This window comes from Myotis nattereri (genome assembly GCF_964212035.1).
Source record: "Myotis nattereri genome assembly, chromosome: 16".
In the NCBI taxonomy this organism is placed as follows: domain Eukaryota; kingdom Metazoa; phylum Chordata; class Mammalia; order Chiroptera; family Vespertilionidae; genus Myotis; species Myotis nattereri.
Genome location: NC_138091.1, coordinates 2,444,721 through 2,467,673, shown reverse-complemented (window position 1 = coordinate 2,467,673; position 22,953 = coordinate 2,444,721). Strand labels below are relative to the sequence as shown.

Sequence of the window (22,953 nt, the reverse complement as noted above, 5' to 3'; positions counted from 1 at the left end):
ATTACGATTCATAACAGTAGCAACATTACAGTTATGAAATAGCAACGAAAACAATTTTATGGTTGGGTCACAACATGAGGAACTGTATTTAAAGGGCCAGAAGGTTGAGTACCCCTGCTTTACGTGAAGTTACAGACATGTGAGTTTCCATCTGTAAGTACGAAAGGGAGCCCTATCCGGATGCCACACAGTGCTGTGAGTATGTTCATGAATTTGTATTACTCAGAACAATAAAATCCATTACTGAAAGCAAAAAATCGCCTATGTTCATAACTCCATGTTAACATCAGTAACCTAATACCGCAATTCAGATCTTTCTTTGTGAATATTTGCCTAACCTAAATGCTAACTATGTTTTTCAAAGGGAAAGTTGAGGCTCTAATAATCCATTAAAGAAAAAGCACTTTTCAAAGAAAGTTAGCAGGATATAAGGGGTCAGCCATCATAATTTATAATTAAATATTACATCACCGCCTGGCCATCATATCTCAGTGGTTGAATGTCAACCAGTAGGTCACCGGTTTAATTCCCGGTCAGGGCACATGCCCAGGTTGTGGACTTGATCCCCAATGTGGGGTGTGCAGGAGGCAGCCAATCGATAATTCTCTCTCATCACTGATGTTTCTTTTTTTTTTTTTTTTTTCATCACTGATGTTTCTATCTCTCTCTCCCTCTCTGAAATCAATTAAAATATGTGTGTGTGTGTGTGTGTATATATATATATATATATATATATATATATATATATATACACACACACATATATATATAAAAGATTACATCACCAACTTAAATGCCACAGGCAAGCTGGGTAAAACAATCTGTTTGAGTTCACTTTATCTTTCATTTCCCCTGTGAAGTTTCACAAAAGAAGGCCACAAATTATTTTAGACAAAAGAAGTGGACTTTTAGGAGAGTGGAACTGCAAATCTAAATCCAGACAGCAGAGAGGGCAGTAACTCTTCCCAGCACTGTAGCAGAGGGTGCCTTACCTAGGTTGTGCCGTTTGGACTTCGCATGTTCGTGAATGTGCTTCTTTGTGAAACAGCCAAAGAAGACACAGTGGAGGCAGGAGTGCAGCCTGCTCAGGTGGACTCCACAGACGTGGCAGACGCAGGACTTGGCCTGGAACATAGAGAAGAGAATGAAAACCAGCACAAGTCCTCAGAGAGAAATATGCAAGGCGAGCCAGGGGGTCCGTCCACAGGGGCACAGAGTGGGCAGGAAGGGAAGCAGGCTCAGGCTCACGCTCAGGCCCAGGCCCAGGCCCAGCCCCAGCTCCGACCTAGCCCCATAGCAGGCTAGCAACTCACACACAGCCTATCTGCTCTGAATCTGGGTAGCATTTTAAATTTGATAACCCCCAATCACAGCACATTTAGAAGCAATAAACAGACAGAGAGGGACATGATCCAGAGCAATATACAAAAACAGGAAAAGGGAACAATTTTTTGGCCAAGAATTAGACCACAGAAACAGAACTTTAGTCACAGCAATCATGAGCACAGGGGTCAATAATTCTCATACACCCACACCAACCAAGAAGGTCAGTTTTCTACCACAGTAAGGCAATCACACTTACTTTAAATACTAGAGGCCCAGCACACGAAATCATGCGCGAGTAGGGTCCCTAGGCCTAGCCTCCGATCAGGGCCATGTCTGCCGCCCTGCGCCACTCCAGGACACCCTGTGACACTCACTGCCGCCGCCCTGAGACACTCCACGATGCTTGCCTCCGCGGCTCTGCAAAGCTCCGCAATGCACACCTCTGCCACCCCAAGCTGCCCCGCAACGCACTCCACCGCCGCCCCATGACACTGCCCACCCTGCGACACTCCGCAATGCTCACCGCCCCATGAAGCTCACCACCGCTTGCCACTGGACACTCACCACAGTTCACTGCTCACCGCCCACTGCCGCTCAACAGTCACCAGTCCTGCCACGCTGCTACCCACCCCCCCCCCCCCCACCGGCCCCGTTCACCATGGTTCCCTGTTCGCCATGCTGCGATCAGAGCCTGCGGAGCGGGGTGGGGGGACCAAGAGGTAGGTGGTCAATGCCCGCCATGGCGACTGGTCGAGCGGTCTTACGCTTATGGTCCTGCCCTTTTATTATATAGGACTAGAGGCCCGGTGCACGAAATTCGTGCACTGGGGGGGGTGGGGTTCCCTCAGCCCAGCCTACCCCTCTCACAGTCCGGGAGCCCTCAGTGGATGTCCTATTGATGGCCACAGTCTGGCAGCAGAGGATTGGAGCAGGCGTCCCGTGTGTGTGTGTGTGTGTGTGTGTGTGTGTGTGTGTCCCCACTGGGGGTCTGCCCCCAGCCACATTGGAGGCTCAGAGCAGGCACTGTGCGTGTGCGTGTGTGTGTGTGTGTGTGTGTGTGTGTCTGCTGGGGGCCTGCCCCCAGCCACACCATGGAGGCTTGGAGCAGGAGCCCCTCTGTGTTGATCTCTCAGGCTCCTGGCCTCCACTGCATGTTGTACTATCCCTTGAGCTATGGCCAGGATGGGGGTGCTGCTTGCAAGCCGGGCTTTCTTGCTCCCAGATCACCATGGCGACCAGGGAGCAGGCCCAGCTTGGAGCTGCCCACAATCCGGGCTTGTTCTCCTGCTCCCAGATCTCTATGGCGACCGGGGAGCAGGCCCAGCTGGGGGCTGTCCGCAGGGTGGGCTTTCCTGCTGCCGTATCAGGCCCAGCTTGGGGCTGCCCGCAGGCCAGGCTTGCTTTCCTGCTCCCGGATCCTCATGGCGACCGGGGAGAAAGTGCAGCTGGGGGCTGCCCGCAGGCCAGGCTTGCTTTCCTGCTGCCAAATCAGGCGCAGCTGGGGGCTGCCTACAGGCCGCACTTTTCTACTTACCGATGGCCGGATCACCACAGCGATCCAGGGCCCAGCGGCACTTTCCTGCTCTCCAATAGTCATATGGTCCTGGCTGGGGGCGGGACTTTGCAGTGCAGGGCTTAGGCGGCACGGGGGTCCCGGCTGGGGGCTCAGGTGGCACACAGGGGTCCTAGCTGGGGGCGGGGCTTATGCCCCTCTGCCCAGGGCTGCACATGGGGCCCGGATGGCAGCTCACGCTGTCCCGCCTGGCCTGTAGTATAGGATAGAGGCCTGGTGCACAGGTGGGGGCCGGCTGGTTTGCCCTGAAGGGTGTCCCGGATCAGGGTGGGGGTCCCGCTTGGGTGTCTGGACAGTCTGGGTGAGGGCCTGAGAGCCATTTTCAGGCTGGAGGGCAACTTAAGCTCCCAGCCTCTCCTTTTTTCTTTTTTTTATTCTGGAATTTATTTACCTTCTATAGCTGTCACTGGAGCTGAGAGCCGGCTCCAGCTCTGAGGGCTGAAAGCAGGTTTCTGGGTCTGTTTGGCTTCTATAACTGAAACTCTGTTGCCATCACAGCAGCTCTAAGCTCTGAGGCCGAAGCTGGCTGAAAGCAGGTCTCTGGAGCTTGTTTAGCTTCTATAATTGCAACATAGCTGCTTATAGTGCAGCTCAGAGGCTGGCAGCAGCAGGCAGGGAACGTTGGCTTCCTCTGTCACTGGAGCAAGCAAGCCTCCTGTTCACTTCAGCTGAGTGGCTGCCGGCCGCCATCTTGGTTGGCAGTTAATTTGCATATCCTGCTGATTAGCCAATGGGAAGGGTGTTGGGGTTATGGTCAATTTGCATGTTTCTCTTTTATTAGATAGGATAAGTCCCATGAGATTGTCAGATTGAATATCCAACTGCTAATACTGCACACAGTATATAGCAAACTCACTTCTATCTTAACTGGGAGGGGGAAATGAAGGAAGGCATAAACTGGGTATGGGGAAGGGAAGATTAAAACTGCAAGGGCCTCTGCCCAACTGGTGTGGCTCAGTGGTTGAACGTCGACCTATGATCCAGGAGGTCACTGGTTCGAGTCCCAGTCAGGGCACATGCCCAGGTTGTGGGCTTGATCCCCAGTGTGGGGCGTGCAGGAGGCAGCCGATCCATGATTCTCTCTCATCGTCAATGTTTCTATCTCCCCATCTCCCATACTCTCTGAAATCAATAATATATTTTAAAACAAAAATTGAAAGGTCCTCTAAAAATAACAGCAGGCACCAACATTTCCTGCTACTTGCTGAATGCTCGCTAGACACTGGACAGTTATTCTCATTCAATCTGCACAACCACCCCATGAAGAAGGCTTGAAGGCCCTCTGACATTGAAAAATTTAGTGTACATGCTGTGACAATACAGCCAGCTAGAACATGGACCAGGACCTGCCTGATCCTAGGAGCCCACTCGACCATGTAGCCGGAGGCTTCCCCTTCTAAGCTTCCCTCTGCACACACAAGACCAAGCAAGGGCTCAGTCCAGAGGGGACAGGCTGAGCCCTCACTCATGTGGAGTGCAGGGCCTGGGCACTAGTCTGCAACCTTTCTTTACATAAAACAGAAACCATGGGAAACTGTCTTAAGAGAGCTGCACAGGGGTGTTAATAACTTGTGCGGCCTCCAGAAGAGGCAGAATCAGTGGAGAGGAGTTGGCGGGAGGGTGTGTGGAGTGTGGAGGTTCACTCCATAAAGTGAGACAGCCCTGAGATGAAGCATTGGTCAGAGAGAACTGTGAACACCCTAAGACCACGACACAGGGTGCACTTTACTTCAGTGCTCAGAGTGCACTCCCAGCCTGCAACCATGGAGAGGCCCATGTACCCCTTACCCCCCAGCTGGGGAGAGGCACACATCCTGTCCCCTCACTTCTCCCCACTCCCCGCTCCCCCACTTCAGCTGGGGAGCGGCACATGTGCCCCCAGGCACACTTCTCAACAGCAGCAGCAGCACAATGAACGCTGCGGGGCTGAAAGTTCTGTCTGTACTTGGAGCTGTGCGCTGTGTGCAGGATGCTAACCAGTGTCCAGGGCCTCCACCCACTAGGTCACAGAGCACCCTCTTCCAGGTGATAGCACTGCAGGGCCACAGGGGGGAGGCCACAGAATGTCTGATGCTGCAGTAAGGCACTGCCATTGCCTCCTCACTGCTAGGCTCTATGGGCCCTTCCTTTGCCTCTGTAACTTCTTTCCTAAGTTCATTTCTTCTACAATTACTTCTTTATCTCTGTGATTTTCCGAATAAATGTTCTCTTACCCCCCCTCCCCCGCAAAATGCCAAAGCAATAGAAGTTGTATCATCTATTTACTCTTCCCAATGATCAAAGGAATTAACTAACTGTAATTGCTTTCAGTAATACAGAGGAAATTTTAAAATTGCTAATCTATACATATAAAAGGCTAATATGCAAAGTGTCTCCTCAGAAGTTCAACTGGGAATTCGATTGCTCACTATGATGTGCGCTGACCACCAGGGGGTGGCACAGAACAAGGCGAGCAACCAGCGGCGGTGGTGGGGCGCTGAAGAAGTGAGGGAAGGAGGAGGCGGGGGGAACCACATGGTGGCTACACGCAGCCAGGCAGTGAGGGAAGGAGGAGGCAGGGAGGTGGGGAATCTGATCGGCCCTGATCACTGGCCAGGCTTAGGGACACTACCTGTGCATGAATTTCGTGCACTGGGCCTCTAGTACTGTTATATTTGATGTGTAAAAAATGACATTTACAAGTACTATGGAAGATTTCATTCCTTTAGTTACAAAACCTGTTAGGAACAAAGTCCTAGAGATTTTTAGAATACATTTACTGTTAACAAAACTATAGATTTTAGTAATAAAGTAAGGGCAGGATTAAGAGGTGTCCTTTATTTTCACTACTTTATTGTTAAAACTTTTTCTTTTTAATTTTTTATCACTAATTTAAAGGCATGACCAGAGGATTTTTTAAATCCTCTATGAGCTTAATAAATCCAATTCTCTCCCCCAATATATAAAATAAAAAATTCAAGGCTAGCATTACCTTGAAAATATATACTGTATTTTTCATTGTATAAGACACCCTCATGTATAAGACGTCCCCCACTTTTCCCAAATTAAGAAATCATTATTTTAAACATAAAACAGAACACATTTTATTTAGTAATTACTGCAGCTAATGTTTACGTACCAGTACTATGATACTATGCAGCATATCACTTTATGCAGCCTCTGTTGCATCATTGCTCCGTTCTTCATCACTGTTAGTTCCAGGCACATCAATTTCTCCAACTTCTATTGTGTCACTGCTGTCTTCTGAGTCACTGTCTGTATACGTGAGATCATCCTCATAAACTGGTGGCATTTTCTGACTTTGTTCATGTTCTCATGGCCAACCCAACTCTCCTCATGAAATTGAAGCACCATTTTGCCTTTCCAGCGTCCATTTCACTTGCAAACATTCTTGCCTGACCTTGAATAAGCGTGGTTGACACACATAAGCCCCTTGGCGCTGCTACATAATCCAAGTCTTAAGCCTCTGCTCCACGTTTGCCCATTTTGCTGGTTTTCCTCTTACGGCCTTCTTCTTTTGTGGCATCTTAAGGAGTTGTTCTTCCTGTTTTCTCCACTGTCTGATCATACACTCAGTGGGAAGAGGTCCAAATTGTCTCTTTGCAGCACTATTTCCTTGATCTTTTGCGTAGCAGATTACATCCAGTTTGAATTTTGCAGAGTAAGACAATCATTTACCAGTATTTATCTTATTACTAGATGCCCGGCACACGAAATTCATGCACAGGTAGGGTCCATAGGCCTAGCCGGCAATCAGGGCTGATCAGAGCCTGCCGGCTGGGGCCTTCCTTTCACAGAGACCGGCTGCCAGCTGGGGCCTTCCTTCTCCGGCTGCTGTATGTCAGGTGGGGCCTTCCTTCATTCCACACCACCCCTTGGTGGTCAGCGCAAGTCATAGCAAATGATCAAACTCCCGGTCTAATTCCCGAAGGGGGATTTTACATATTAGCCTTTTATATATATAGATAGAAGATTTGTTGACACCTTTATGGACTCAGAAAGCTCTGGTCCCTGTTGCATCTGCACACTCTCCACCTCCATCTCCAATTACAGCATCAGGTAACGTCAGTAACAATAAGACTCATGATTGGAGGAAGCCTGTCTGACAAGGTATGGGCAGCTATGCACCCACACGGCTCCCTCCTCGGCCGACTTCCGTGTATAAAACGCCCCTCGATTTTCAGTCTAACAATTTTTTTTTAAATATATTTTATTGATTTTTTACAGAGAGGAAGGGAGAGAGACAGAGAGCTAGAAACATCGATGAGAGAGAACCATCGATCAGCTGCCTCCTGCACATCTCCCACTGGGGACATGCCCGCAACCCAGGTACATGCCCCTGACCGGAATCGAACCCGGGACCTTTCAGTCCGCAGGCCGACGCTCTATCCACTGAGCCAAACCGGTTTCGGCTTCAGTCTAACAATTTTATAAAAATATAGCGTCTTGCCGAACCCGGTTTGGCTCAGTGGATAGAGCGTCGGCCTGCGGACTGAAAGGTCCCAGGTTCGATTCCGGTCAAGGGCATGTACCTGGGTTGCGGGCACGTCCCCAGTGGGAGGTGTGCAGGAGGCAGCTGATCGATGTTTCTCTCTCGTCGATGTTTCTAACTCTCTATCTCTCTCCCTTCCTCTCTGTAAAAAAATCAATAAAACATATTAAAAAAAAATATAGCGTCTTATACATGAAAAAATACAGTACTCATCATGATTCTTAGCAAGTACACAATTTTAACGCTTAACACTATTACTTTCCCTTAACATGAAAATTTTGTTTTAAAAATCGACCAAAGTTAAGCCCTGAAGTTTAAATGTAAAACTGCATCACCTGTTCTGTTGCAGAATTTCATTAAAGAAAAAATCTGCCTAAAGAAAAAGTACTTCAAGAATTTCTGCTGCACAAAAAGGAATTACAGAAATTAAACAGAGGCCAATTAGCAACAACTACAAATACAGAAAGTGGTCATGTCCTGCTGTTATCAGTCAGGGAAAGAAAGCCTTAACACGTTAAGCGCCCAGGCTGTTTTTTCTTCCGGACGGAAAGCAGTGTCAGTCACCGGTGGCTGACAGGGTGCTTAATGTTTTAAATAGAAACACCTACCACAGAGTCCCATGCAACCAGGTCTTTCCCATTCAGTGAAGCTTATACCCCACAGGCACTGAGAGGCGGTGAGCCACGCTTCAGGCTGGGGCCCAGGAACAGAGATGGAAGTCAGAAACCTGCTATCCACACCACCAGTGACCATCACACACTCCAGACACAAACAAGGCCTGAATTATCTGGTGCTTTCTAACTAAGAATGAACGTACAACAATACCTCCTAGAAGCCACTGACTCTAGCAATGATGGGTAAGAAGGATAAAGTCGCTGGGCAGTTCTGGCACAACTTGAATATAAAACTGAATTAGTAACAAGAATGAGTATTATATACAAATGGAAAAAAAAATCCCTAAGTCTGTGCTGAAATTAATATCATACAAACACACACGTTACCAGGCTTCTTTACCAGAGAAGTCCATCTAATAAATATAGCAGGAAAGACAAAAATACAAAATCTTCATTTTATAATCACAGTAACACCTGATTCAGGCAAGAATTATCAATGGCTGCTAAAAACATGTGGGTAAAAAACACCAAGTAATTTATATTTACAATAACTGAAAGGTGGAAAGAGCCCAAATATCAAATGATGGGTGAATGGATACACAAAATGTGTTATTATCCACACAGTGGGAGGTTATTCAGCCTGAGAGAGATGAAGTGCTGACATGTGACAACATGGGTGAACCTTGAACACATTACACTGAGTGACAAGTTATGACACGCAGCTCACACTATACATGACTCCATTTACACAAATACTCAGAATAGGTCAATCCAAAGACAGGGTGGAGACTGCACGTGACCAGAGCTGCGGAGAGAAGGGGAGCAGATGAAATGCTTTAGCACCTGACAGAAGTGGAATAGTGACTGCACACTGCTGAATATGCTTTCTGACATGTAACATAAAATTAAATGTAACCAAAGTTAAGCCCTGAAGTTTAAATGTAAACTGCATCATCTGTTCTGTTGCAGAACTTCATTAAAGAAAAAATCTGCCTAAAGAAAAAATACTTCAAGAATTTCTGCTGGCCCTAGCTGGCTTGACTCAGTGGATAGAGTGTCAGCCTGCGGACTGAAAGGTCCCGGGTTCGATTCCGACCAAGGGCACATGCCTGGGTTGCGGGCTCGTTCCCCAGTGGGGGGTGTGCAGGAGGCAGCCAATCAATGATTCTCTCTCATCACTGATGTTTCTATCTCTCTCTCCTTCTCTCTTCCTCTCTGAAATTAATAAAGAAATATATTTAATAAAAAGAATTTCTGCTGCACAAAAAGGAACTACAGAAATTAAACAAGAGGCCAATTAGCAACAACTACAAACACAGAAAGTGGTCATGTCCTGCTGTTATCAGTCAGGGAAAGAAAGCCTTAACACGTTAAGCGCCCAGGCTGTTTATTTGAACAATTCAATTCATGTAACATAAAATTAACCACTTGAACAAGTGGTTAATTTTATGTTACATGAATTTCACTTCAATAAAACTACATTAACATATTTAAATGCACACACGTGATACATATTAGGGCAGGAATATCTCCAGTTTCAAGGCATCAGCAGAGACCACTGTTGCTGACTGGAGGGAACTGCAGTCCAACAAGGCTTGCCCTGGGCCTAACCATGAATACAGTGGGGCCTTGACTTACGAGTGTCCCGACTAACGAGTTTTTCGAGATATGAGCCGTCTCTCGGCCGATTTTTTGCTTTGAGTTGCGAGCTACAATTCGGGTTACGAGCAGCTTCAGATACCCCACCGCTAGTTGGCACAGCGAACGTCACAGTGAACGCCACATCAGCCCAGCATCACGTGTCTCACTCATTCACTTTTTGATTTGACATATGAGTAATTTGAGTTACAAGCTCCGTCACGGAACGAATTAAACTTGTTAAGTCAAGGCCCCACTGTACTCAGACTAGGCCAGATGGAGCTCTTTAAAAGTATCTATGCAATGAAAGCCAGAATAGGCCAGGGAACTCTTCGAGATGCATAGAATCTAAAAAGACATGAAAATAAACACAATGCAAGATCCTGGATTGAATCCTATATCCACTTTTTTAAGCCATAAAGGACATTATTGGAACAACTGCTGTATTTAAATATGAACCATATGTTAGGTAACACTATTTCACCCACATTAAACTTGCCGAGTGTGGTCACTGTCTTGTGGTTCCGCAGAAGAATGTCCTGGTTCTTAGGAGATGCACATAGGGATAAACTATCAAGTCTACAACCAACTTTCAGATGATTCACCAAAAAAGGTACAGAGAAACAATGATGGCTGTTTGCAGGCGCAAACCAGCAAAACCTGACAATCGATCCGCAGTTCTCAACTGTGGGTCGCGACCCCTTTGGCGGTCGAACGACCCTTTCACAGGGGTCACCTAAGACCATCCTGCATTATTAGATATTTACATTATGATTCATAACAGTAGCAACATTAGTTATGAAGTAGCAATGAAAATAATTTTATGGTTGGGTCACATGAGGAACTGTATTTAAAGGGCCATAAAGTTGAGAACCACTGATCTAGATAAATGTGGAGAATTTTTGTTTTAGTATTCTTGCTATTTATGTAGTTTCATATTTTAAAAAATAAACTAAGGGAAAACTATTGAACTGAATATATACCTTGTAACTCAATAATTCCATTCTGTTTATACTTAACAAAAACAAGACTTTTTAAGGAATAGAAATGTGTATGTATGTACACCAGAAGACATGTAAAGAAAGTCATAGTAGCAGTCTTTGTAATGCCCCAAACCTAAAAAAAATGCTCATCAGCAGTAAAGAGAATAAACTGTGGTGTCTAGCAGAATACTCCAGCGATGAAGAGGAAGCCACGGTGTAACCAGCAGCATGGTATCCTCACAATGGGAACCTGGGAACCGGCCACTCGGCTAAAGTGAGAAGCAGGAAGGTAAGTAGTCATGTAAGGCCAGGTGTGGGCACCCTTGAGGGTGGAGGGCTGGGACCAGGGAGGGAGCAGGGACTCTGGAGTGCTGGGCCCACACCTTTGCACAGTGGAGTGCAAACCTGTTCACTTCATGAAAATTCATCAAGGTGTATGCTTTCTTTAGGGAGGGAGGAAGAAGCCATACTCCTATATAATAAAGAGCTAATATGCTAATGGTCATGACACCCTCACGCCTTAACGACCGCTCAGCAGGAGGCTGCGCGCGGAGGGGCGGAGGGAGGGCGGAACGGGGAGGCGTCTGGAGGAGGAGGGGCCATCCTGTGGTGGGGAGGGCAGGGGTGAGAGTCTGTAGCGCCCTCCTTACCAGTCCTTTGCCACCCACCGCTCGCAGAGCGCCCCGCCACCCACCTGCAAGGGGAAGGAGCACAGCACGCATGCCGCCAGCAAGCGGCACTAAAAACTCTGCAGCAGGCACAAGGCTTCCGTGCTCCCTCCAGCACCATGACAGGGCGACACCGCCGCATTGCTCCAGAGACAAGGCGGAAGCAGGTAGGCGCCAGAAGGAGGCAGGACCAGCCCGAGGTGACTTGTGGGACTGAGGGTGGGGCTTGAAGCAGCCAGAGAAGGTCAGAGGGGTCGGGCAGGGGGCCAGGCACGCTCCAGTGCTGAGTGGAGAGGTTAGGGTGTCAAGGCGAGGCAGCGGGTGGCAGGTGGGGAACCCGCGGGTGGGCAGGGCCACGTGATTTCGTGCACTGGGCCTCTAGTACAAAATAACACACAGAGGTGTAATGTACCTGGGTATACTAAGAGAGATCAATGAAATGCTATGAAAATTAACAATCACACCTAATTAAGGAGGATTGGGGGAAATAATAAAAAGTTTGTATACAAGAGGTGGAATTTGAGCAGAGAGCTCAAAATTCTATGTAATCCTATGGAATGTTTCTTATAAAGGGTACTGGTGGCCCGGTGCATGAAATTCGTGCACTGGGGGATGAGGGTGTCCCTCAGCCCTGCCTGCAGCCTCTCCAATCTGGGACCCCTGGAAGGATGTCCTACTGCTGGTTTACAGGGATCAGGCCTAAAACAGCAGTCGGACATCCCTCTCGCAATCCAGGACTGCTGGCTCCTAACCGCTCACCTGCCTGCCTGCCTGCCTACCCCTAACCACTCTGCCTGCTGGCCTGCTCGCCCCCACCTTCCCTCCCCACTGGCCTGCTCACCCCCAACTGCCCCCCAACTGGCCTCCTCACTCCAAACTGCCCCCCCCACAGTCCTGATCCCGCCCAACTGACCCCCACTGATGGCCTGCTTGCCCCCAACTGGCCCCACGATGGTCTGCTCACCCCCAACAGCCTCCACCCACCGGTCTGATCACCCACAACCGCCCTCCCCTCTTGGCCTCTAACCGTCTCTACCTCGGCCCCACCACCATGGCTTTGTCCAGAAGAATGTCCAGAAGGGCTCCTGGAAGGTCTCCCAGTCTAATTAGCATATTACCCTTTTATTAGTATCGAGGCCTGGTGCCAGGGTGGGGGCTGACTGGTTTGCCTTGAAGGGAGTCCCAGATCAGGGTGGGGGTTCCCTTGGGGCGTGGGACTGCCTGGGCGAGGGTCCTGTGGTGGTTTGCAGACTTGCCACACCCCCATGGGGTGAGGGTCCCCGCTGGCAGGGCATGGTGAGCCTGGGTGAGGGGCTGAGGGCTGTTTACAAGCTGGCCACACCCCTTCAGGGTGGGTGTTCCCACTGGGGTGCCTGTCCAGCCTGGGTGAGGAAATGATGGCTGTTTGCAGGCTGGCCACAGCCCCTTATGGGTGGGGGTCCTGCTGGGGTGCCTGGCCAGCCTGGGTGAGGGACAAAGGGCTGTTTTCAAGCTGGCCACGTCCCCCAGAGACCCAGGCCCCCAGCCCCTCCTTGAGCAGAGGCCAGGGCTGGCTGGAAGCTTAGGTCGCCCCCAGAGACCCAGGCTCCTAGCCACTCCTTCAGCAGCGGCCAGGAAGCTTGGCTTCCTCCGTCACCAGGGGCAACTCAAGCCTCCAACTCTGTGGACACCGCCATCTTTGTTGGGTTAATTTGCATAATCACCCTGATTGGCTGGTGTGTGTAGCAGAGGGGCGGTCAATTTGCATGTTTCCCTTTTATTAGTGTAGACTAGAGGCCCGGAGCACAAAAATTTGTGCACTCGGGGGGGGGGGGCGGGGGGAGGCTCAGCCCGGCCTGTCCCCTCTCGCAGTCTGGGACCCCTCAGGGGATGACCCCCTGCTGGCTTAGGCCACTCCCCAGGGGATTGGGCCTAAGATGGCAATCAGACATCCCTCTGGCAGCCCAGTAGCCCTCGGGGGATGTCCACTTGCCAGCAGGGAGCAGACCTAAGCTGCAGTCGGACATCCTTAGGGCTGCTAAGGAGGCAGGAGAGGCTCCCACCACCACCGCTGTACTGGCAGCCATCAGCCTGGCTTGTGGCTGAGCAGAGCTCCTCCCATGTGAGAGCGCCCTGATCACCAGGGGGCAGCTCCTGCATTGAGCATCTGCCCAATGGTGGTCAATGTGTGTCATAGTGACCAGTCATTCCCAGTCCTTCTGTTGTTAGGGTCAGTTTGCATATTACCCTTTTACTATATAGGACAGAGGCCTGGTGCACGGGTGGGGGGCCGGCTGGTTTGCCCTGAAGGGTGTCCCAGATCAGGGTGGGGGTCCCGCTTGGGTGCCTGGCCAGCCTGGATGAGGGGCTGATGGCTGTTTGCAGGTGGTTGCACCCCCTTCAGGGTGGGGGTCCCCATTGGGGTGCCTGGCCAGTCTGGGTGAGGGGCTGAGGGCCGTTTTCAGGCTGGCAGGTGACTGAAGCTCCCAACCTCTCCTTTTTTTCTTTTCTTTTTTTATTCTGGGATTTATTCACCTTCTATGGCTGTCACTGGAACTGAGAGCCAGCTTTAGCTCTGAGGCTCGGCTCCAGCAAGCAGGTATCTGGGTTTGTTTGGCTTCTATAATTGAGACACTGTTGCAACTCCAGCTCGGCTGGCTGGCTGAAAGCATGGGGTTTGTTTAGCTTCTATAATTGCAACATTGTTTCTTAGAGTGCAAGCTCAGAGGCCGGCAGTGGCAGGCGGGGAACTTTGGCTTCCTCCTTCACTGGAGTAAGCAAGCCTCCTGTTCGCTTCACCTGCCTGGCTGCCGGCCGCCATCTTGGTTGGCAGTTAATTTGCATATCTCACTGATTAGCCAATGGGAAGCGTGTCGGAGGTACGGTTAATTACCATGTTTGTCTATTATTAGATAGGATGATTGCAATTCACATGAAGAGAATTAAAGCAAAGCAGAAAAATATTGCTAGGAGAAAAGGACTCACTAACCACCTAATTTCCTCCTCTGGGAGGTGTGTGTGGGCAGGCAGGCCGCCAGGTGAGGGTGGGGTTAGCACTCACCAGTACAGAGTTTGCTGAGCTGGTGGATCAAACAGCTGAGACACTCCTCTGACATTAATTAAGTAGCCAACCAATAGGCAATAAGCATTGAATACAGGAAACAAATCCTTTGTTATGTATTCATAAAGTGTCACCATTGTCTTCTGCATTATTATTTCTCCCTGTATCACCACTGTCCATTACAATAACCACTAACCACATGTGACTATGGAGCTCTTGAAATCAATAAGCATATCCTCAGGTGAGGATTTAAAAAAAAAGTATGTTTCTATCTCCTACAGCTACCATGAGAATTAAATAAGCTGATGCTGTAGAGTACTGGGAATATTGTCTGTACACGTTAGGGTTTGTAGTGGGCGGACAGTGGCCCCACATCCTAATCTCCAGAACCTGTGAATGCTTCTTTTTTGCAAATGTAATTAAGGGTCTTAGAACACGTATTTTTGTATATGTCATTAAGTTCACCCTTTTCAGTCCAACGTCGAGCAGCCTCGACCAGGCGCTAGTAGCAGGTCCAACTTCGAGGCTGAAGTCGACACCGTAAACCGGTTCAACATTCAATCCCGTCAATTAATTTGGACCAGACTGTTTGAATTCCAAAAATAAAATTGGACCGCAAAGGGTTAAGAGTCTTGAGCTGAGACTGTACTTGATCATCTGGGTGGATCACAGATGTCCTTAGAGAGGAAGAGAGTCTAGACACCCCAGTGAAGGCCCTGTGAGGAGGTAGAGACTGCAGCAAGGGCCAGGCTCCAGGAGCGGAGGCGGCCAGCAACGGGCCCTCCCGTGGAGCCTCTGGAGGCACAGCCCGGCCAACACCTTACTTGGAGCTTCTGGCCTCCAGAACTTGTTCTAAACCACCAAGTTTGTGGTCATTTGCTACAACAGCCACAGGAAACTAATACAGGGCTCAGGTTAACTATTTTTATTCTAACTCCTTTCTATAACACTGAGAAGGTAAGAAACTAATTCCCCAAACACCCTTATATCAGACTCTGCTGCTCTACGCGGTTGGGAAGGAAGGGTGGAACGTCTCCTGCGGCTTGCAGGCGAGGGGTCCATATGGTTCCCATATCGCTGATCTCTTAGCTTCCTGTTGTGGAGACTGTGGGCAGAATTCTGGAGACTGATGGACATTGCTTAAACATAACCTAGAATCTATTGCTCCTGGAGCCTTTGCAATGATTTCTGTATTACATCCCTTTTCCTATAAATTAATTCAAGTAGATTTCATAGCCTGCAAGGAAATACTGAAACATAACAAGGATTTGTGCATGACAGGCCCCTGAAGTCAAACATGTGTGGCTCACACCAGGGTGATAACTCAGTTGTACAGTGAATTGAGTCCAGTGTAAAAAAGTGGAAACATGAGATAGTCTCTTAAGAGCTGACATTTCGCACATTGCACCCCGACTTCCAACTACTGTTGGTCTGGGAAAGCCTGACATCTACAGAAAGACACGTTTACTAATTCCTGTGCATTCTCTTCAATGAATTTTTCAAGGGCTCAAAATACTTTTCTACCATCCTGAATTTTGATATAAGCAACGAGACAGGTATAAACATTCCATCATCTACAGGGACAAACAGAGACATTAAGAAGCAAAAAAGTTGGCCAAAAATAGACAATCTCCTCAAATAAATTCCCAACCTCAGAAAGCCAGACTAAGACTTTTGCATCTCAGAGTTAGGATGAGTCTAGGACTTCTCTCGTCCAACACCTTCGTCTATAAAAGTGACGTGACTGTGTTGCTGCGATAGAGTAAGAAGTGGGTACTTTGGTTTTACTCGCTTCTGGGTGGTGAATGCAACCAGGAGGGTGGTGTGCCAAGCTCCACAGGGACACAGCTCCTGGGCGCTGGGCCTTCCAGCCCTCACCCGTGCCCTTTATAAGAAACTGGTAAACGTTAAGTAGGATTTCCCGGAGCTCTGTGAATCACTCTGGCAAATCGTGGAACCTGGACTTGTCACTATATCTAAAACTGGGTCAGTCTTTTGGGACAAAACCCTTAACCTGTGGATCTCTTGCAATCTCCAGGTACTGTCAGAATTGAATCAAATGTATAGGACACCCAGTCAGCACCCACCAAAATTGGAGAATTACTGCAACTGTTAGCATATCATAAAAACAAAAATTTAGTTTTAGTTAAAATTATTAAGTTAGCTATTTTTAAAGTTGTGGTTGCTTTGCCTATCACAAAGCAAACTATAGCTAGAGATTAAGAAAAGAACATAGCCATGTCTGGGAGCCTGGAGACCTGCCAGTAAAACAGGTTTCTGGGAACAGACTGACTGAGATGAGATGAGAAGATGCAGGTTGTTAAGCCCAAGATGGACATCTAGATCTGCTTCTCAGCACTCTGGTAACATCGCTGACTCACAATCCCAAGATGTGTTACGGGCTCTGGTTTTTTCGGAAACAGAAACAAAGACCAAGGGGAAAGCAAAACCAATTAAGCCTGACTGGTGTGGCTCAGTGGTTGAGTGTCAACCCATGAACCATAAGGTCACAGTTCGATTTCGGGTCAGGACACATGCCGGGGTTGCAGGCTTGATCCCCGGTAGGGGGCGTGCAGGAGGCAGCCAACTGATGCCTCTCATCCATGTTTTTCACTCTCTTTCCCTCTCCTTCTCCCTTTCCCTCTCAACTCAATTTAAAAAAAAAGTTAAAATAAATAAATCAGACTAAGAAAATCGTCGGAGCTTCAACATAACTGACCGATCAACGCAGCCCACCACCTTGAGACCCGTGCTTGTGATTTCTGGCCTTAAACAGTCTGCTTGAAAGCCGTGGGAGTCGGGCCTTTGAGCATCCTTCCTCTGGTGCCTTGGGAGCACGTTCTTTCCGTTCACCAGAACCTGGTGTCAGTTTATTTGGCTGTCTGCGTACTGTGTGAACAGACCCCACTTCAGGGTCAACACTGCTTTGTATTGGACATTCCAGAATAATGCAGTGGGAGCATGAACTTTAAAGGAAGACTGACCTGACTGCAAGGCCCACACCTGGCACTTAAAATCAGTGTCCCTAAACAGGTAGACTTGCCTGCCAAGCCTACCTAAAAAGTGCATATGATAAATACCAACACCGAAATGAAATTACACTTGAAACGTGCTTTGTAAATGTAACATGCTATGTAACTACAAGTACTGTTACTGTGAGTGAGAAATGAGTGAAGCTCTGGAAAGACTCCTGGACTTGCCCAAGGTCACACATTGCAAAAGCCGGGCAAGGGCAGTCCCCATGGTGCTCACCACTCTGTGCTAGTTATAATGTAAATGTTAAGTCACCTCCTAAATGTCAATTAAACATGTATGTAAGGAGCATCCAGATTATTCTAAAACATTCCAGATTATTCTAAACATTTTAACCTGTGGTTCCTATCCTCCCTCCCACACACAGATCTTTTGAGAGAGCTGCGAACAATATTCCTGACACCCAACTCCGTTTTAATGTATGTTCTCTGCCACTCTCCACTGCCGGTGCTGGAAGGGCAACATCAGAGGCAAGGAAGACCTCACATACCTGTAAGGCCCATCGTTTCAGGCCCTGAACACTAAACTTATTTACTTTCTGCCGAATCTTCTGCGTGTCTGCCCCACGCCTATCCCATCAGCTCTGTGCGCAGAAGACAGTCTTCACAGAAGACACGCTGCTACTTACAGTCTCACCCAAGGGCCAGGCCTAGGTCTGGAAGGAGGTCTGTAGACTAGGAGGTTCAATGCTGTGACCCACTGGGGTTTTAGAGCAGGGACCCTTCCACATAGCAGAGGCTGTAGTAGATGCATGACACTATGCATCTGCAAAACCCACTGAACTTTACAGCATAAGAGCAACCTTTACTATGTAAATTTTTAAATAATTGGTTAGGCAGTCAGAGGGTGCCAGGATGGAATGCAGGCTATGAACAAAGAACCTGATTGGTTGGTTACAAATGTATGCCATAACCTTACGAAAAGAGTGTAGACAAAGTAACTTGAAACGGATGGAGTATATAATATAACAAAAGGCAAAATACATACTTAAGCACTGTACTCCAGGTGATAGAGTTGTTGCCCAAGGGAGTACAGATGAACAATTCTTTTTTTTTTTTTTAAATATATTTTATTGATTTTTCAGAGAGGAAGGGAGAGAGATAGAGAGTTAGAAACATCGATGAGAGAGAAACATCGATCAGCCGCCTCCTGCACATCTCCCACTGGGGATGTGCCCGCAACCCAGGTACATGCCCTTGACCAGAATCGAACCTGGGACCTTTCAGTCCGCAGGCCGACGCTCTATCCACTGAGCCAAACCGGTTTCGGCCAGATGAACAATTCTGAAACCGCCACACGTCACTGTGGTTAACCAGATCCATGCATGGATGGGGGTGAGGGGGGCTAGGTTTCCCGGGTGCACAGAGCAGCTACAGAGAAGCAAGACAGGAAGGCCAGGATGATGCACGTAGTGCTGGGTCAGAGATGGAGACACTGCATGAACTCAGGTAGTTTAATATGGGTAGAGATACGTATACTGAATTAATTATAGTAGGCCCTCAAATAACATCAGTTACTTCAGTGACCACTTCATTATAATGTTAACGATGTGCGGGGGGGGGGGGGGGGGGAGCAGAACTGATTCCCAGCTATGGCCACTGTCTGTGGCGTTTGCTGTTCTCCCCATGCCTGCATGGGTTTCCTCTGTAAACTGTTTTCCTTGCACGTCCTAAAGCTGGGCATGTGAGGTGAACTGACATGTCTAAGTTGTCCCAATAAGAGCGACTGTGGTTGTGAGTGCCCTGGAATGGAAGGACCTCCTGTTCAGGTGGGCTGTTCCCTTGCACTGGCTATGCGTCAGAACCCACGGTTGGAAAATAATTACCTCTTTTTAAAATTATATTTTTATTGATTTCAGTAAAGGAGGGAGAAGGCGAGAGAGAAAGAGAAACATCAATGATGAGACAGAAGACAGAATCACTGATCAGCTACCTGCTACACGCCCCCTACTAGGGATCGAGCCCACAATCCGGGCATGTGCCCTAGACCAGAATAGAACCTGGGACCTTTCAGTCCATAGGCCAATGCTCTATCCACTAAACCAAACTGGCTAGGGCTACCTTACTTATTTTTATTAACCATTCTTAAATGTATATATAGCTCACACTTATTACAATGCTTAATATTAGAACTGTTTTGGGATCTTTATTTAGAAGTTTGGTTATGTTTTTGTGACCACATGCCATAGGAGCTCAGCTCTCATTTATATCAACTCGTGTTTGGTAAAACTGGTTTCAATAAACGTTTCACTTAAAGTCGCAGTTCCCAAGGATCTACTGACATTAAGTGAGGAATTACAGTACGACATGTGTAAGCACGACTTAGTAAGCACACATCTGTTTCCTAGCTCTGTCCCTAAAGGTCAAGAAGCCAAAACCTCCAGTATTAAAAGCAGCACAGCCAGTGCCCACATAGTATTTTCAAACTCCATCTCCAAGAGGAAAAATCAGGGCTCCTTGGAGCAGATTCTAAGGTTTGAGCAGAAAATACACAATGGAGCCTTGAACATCTTACAAAACCAGAAAGGAAGAACGTGCTCGACAACAAAAATCAAAGGACAAGGGGCCCTAGCCGGTTCTGCTCAGGGGACAGAGCACCGGCCCGCAGAATGTAAGGTCCCAGGTTCGACTCCAGTCAAGAGCAAGTACCTCAGTTGCAAGCTCAATCTGATCCCCGGCCCTGGTAGGGCTCGAGTGGGAGGCAACCAACTGATGTGCCTCTCTCACACGATGTTTCTCTCTCTCCGTTTCTCCCCCTCCCGTCCACTCTTGCTAGCAATCAATGAAAAATATCCTTGGGTGAGGATTAACAAAAAACAAGTGACAAGGGTATGTAAAGAGACGCAGAAGCCAATTGGAAGAGCTCCAAGAAGCTAAAGCCAGAACAATTTGAACAACAAAATAAGTAACGTAGTAGGCACCGACGTAAACAACTGAATACATGCATGGATGAGCAAGAACGAACCTTCCTGTAAAAAAAAATCCCTAGTCCTTTCTGTAGAGATACCTGCCCTCAGGGAGGGAGGGAGCACAACCACCAACACGCTCAGGCCTGTGCAGGGGTGGCAAGGAGCAGCCTCATGGCCACAGGTCCGGCTACCATCAGCAATGGTAAGTCTACCTACCATATCCCCCCTGGGAAACCTGAGGAGGGCACTCAGCCTCTGTGGTCTTCCTCCCAAACCTGTAACTATGAGAAAAACATCACACAAACCCAAATTAAGGGACATTCTACAAAATAGTTGGCCAGTACTACTCAAAACTGTCAAAGTCCTAAAAATAAGGAAAGTCTGAGAAATTGTCACCATCTGGAGAAGCCTGAAACACGATGGTAAAGTGTAATGTGTGCCCCGCCTGGGGTGCCGGGGGGAAAAGGATTAGGAGAAAACAAGTAAGATCTGAATAAAGTGTGAAGCTTAGTTAATGATGTTATCAAGCTCGGTCATTAGTTGTGACACATGTACCACAGTAAAGTACGATGTTAATCATAAAAATTGTGTTTGAGATATGGGAACTTGGTTATTTTTGTAACTTTTCTTGAAATCTAAAACTATTATTAACTAGAGGCCTGGTGCATGAAATTCGTGCGGGGTGTGGGGGGGGCGGGGGCGGGGGTGTCCCTCAGCCCAGCCTGCACCCTCTCCAATCTGGGATCCTTCTCACAATCCAGGACTGCTGGCTCCCAACTGCTCTCCTGCCTACCAGCCTGATCACCCCCTAACCACTTCTGCCTGCCAGCCTGATCACCACTAACTGCCCTGCCCTGCCGGCCTTATCCAGCCCCTAACTGCTCTCTCCTGCTGGCCTGATCTCGCCCCTAACTGCTCTCCCCTGCCGGCCTGATCGCCCCTACCTGCCTCTGCCTGCCTGATCGCCCCTAATTGCCACCCCTTGCTGGTCTGATCTCACTCCCAACTGCCCTCCCCTGCAGGCTTGATCTCGCTCCCAAATACCCTCCTCTGCTGGCCAATTTGGTTCTGATTGGTCAGTTTCTATGCCAGTCAGCGTCAAAAGCTCCGCCTCCTAGGCTGCCATTGGCTCCTCACAGTTGACCCAGATTTGGTTCTGATTAGTCAGCTTCTATGCCAGTCAGCATCAAAAGCTCCGCCTCCTAGGCAGCCATTGGCTCCTTTCTATGCCAGTCAGCATCTCTGGGACAATTACACGGGGAGAATTATATCTACCGGGTCACTGTTACGATCATATTTAATTGCTATTGTTATCTCTGTGGGAGCAATACCTTTTGCTGCTGCTTCAGATTGAGTTCCTTTTCTGCCTCATGTAGCACCTTATAAGATTTTGTTAATTCATTTATTTCATGCATGAGGTTGTTGATGTTGATCAGGAGTCTTTCTAAGCAGCCCTGGTTTTCTGGCATTGCTCATCTTTTACTTGTAGCTTTGGCTGTATCCAAAATATAGAGTTGAGCAAACTCAACTCTTGGCGTTCCAAGAAACGCCATCCAACGGATGTACAGTTCCAGCACGGTGATAAACTTGTTCACGTATTCTAAAACAGTATGGCCCATATCCTGATGGCGATGCAATATTTGCACCCATGGAAGCAAAAGAACTATTTATGGAACAAATATTTTCCATGAAATTTTTACTGTCAGATCTTCGTTTGTCATTAATTTTTTAAATATGCCAGGTAATCTGGAAAATGTATATCATTTGGACAGACTTTCCCTTTGCTACAACATCAAGTAAATTTCCCATCAGATGGTTTTTCATCAGAGAAATTTAGTGATAGGCAAAATTCACATCAAACAGTCATTCCACCACAACTATGTTCGAGGATTGCATCCTCATGTACTCCATTTTCACTGAGAAGGCAGTTCCTACCAGTATTGGTAGTACTTGTTGATGACTGTTCTCTCGACATATTCTGTCGTCGCCACCGCCTTCTTTGAACTTCAAAGGCACGTTGGTCTTTAGACATTATCTGTCGATAACGCCGGTGTTCTTTGGCATCAGAGCAATGTTTTTCCAGTAGCTGGTGTTCAGATACATTCTGTCCCAGGTGCTGCCTTCTTTCAAGATCAGGCACACGCTGCTCTGCAGACATTTTCTGTCAATAACGCTGGCATCTTTCGGCTGCAGAGCTACACTGTATCAACAGCTGTTCTTTAGACATAGTCCCACCTCTCTACTGTCACGGTCTGAGATGCAGGTGAATGAGAGTCCTGGCTGTCAGGCCGCTGAGAGCTGTCTGACCAAAGGCTGATTCTGCAGGGTGTGGGACTTCCTCCTCCCTGCTGTCAGTTTCCACAGCTGTGATGAGGAAGCTGGGGTGACAGAGGGAGCCACGCCCTCCAAGCCGCCCTCTCTCTCGCTCTGCTCTATGTCCAGCAGTCTCCTGCTCTGCCAAGTCCTCCAAACCTCCCACTCTCCGCCCACTCCTCTCCTGCCCTGCTGTCCACCGGCAAGGTCCCGGGAGCACCTGGGTATGGCTAGGCGCAGCAGGCCTCGTCTCCCGGGCCAGCAATGGTCCTGGGAGCCCATGGCCGCTGTCGCCTCCTGGGGCGCTTGACACCTGCGTATGCAAATTAACAGTCATCTTTGTCGGGTTAATTTGCATAGTCACT

At 48.3% G+C, this 22,953-nt stretch overlaps 1 protein-coding gene across 1 annotated transcript in view; it reads right to left on the bottom strand.

Moving 5' to 3' along the window:
• Window positions 1-22,953, bottom strand: part of USP22 (ubiquitin specific peptidase 22) — an 82,521-nt gene that overhangs the window by 49,554 nt on the left and 10,014 nt on the right. The window contains exon 2 of the mRNA XM_081110740.1: window positions 993-1,125. Coding sequence (XP_080966866.1) covers window positions 993-1,125 — 133 coding nt within the window. The remainder of the gene's footprint in view (window positions 1-992; window positions 1,126-22,953) is intronic.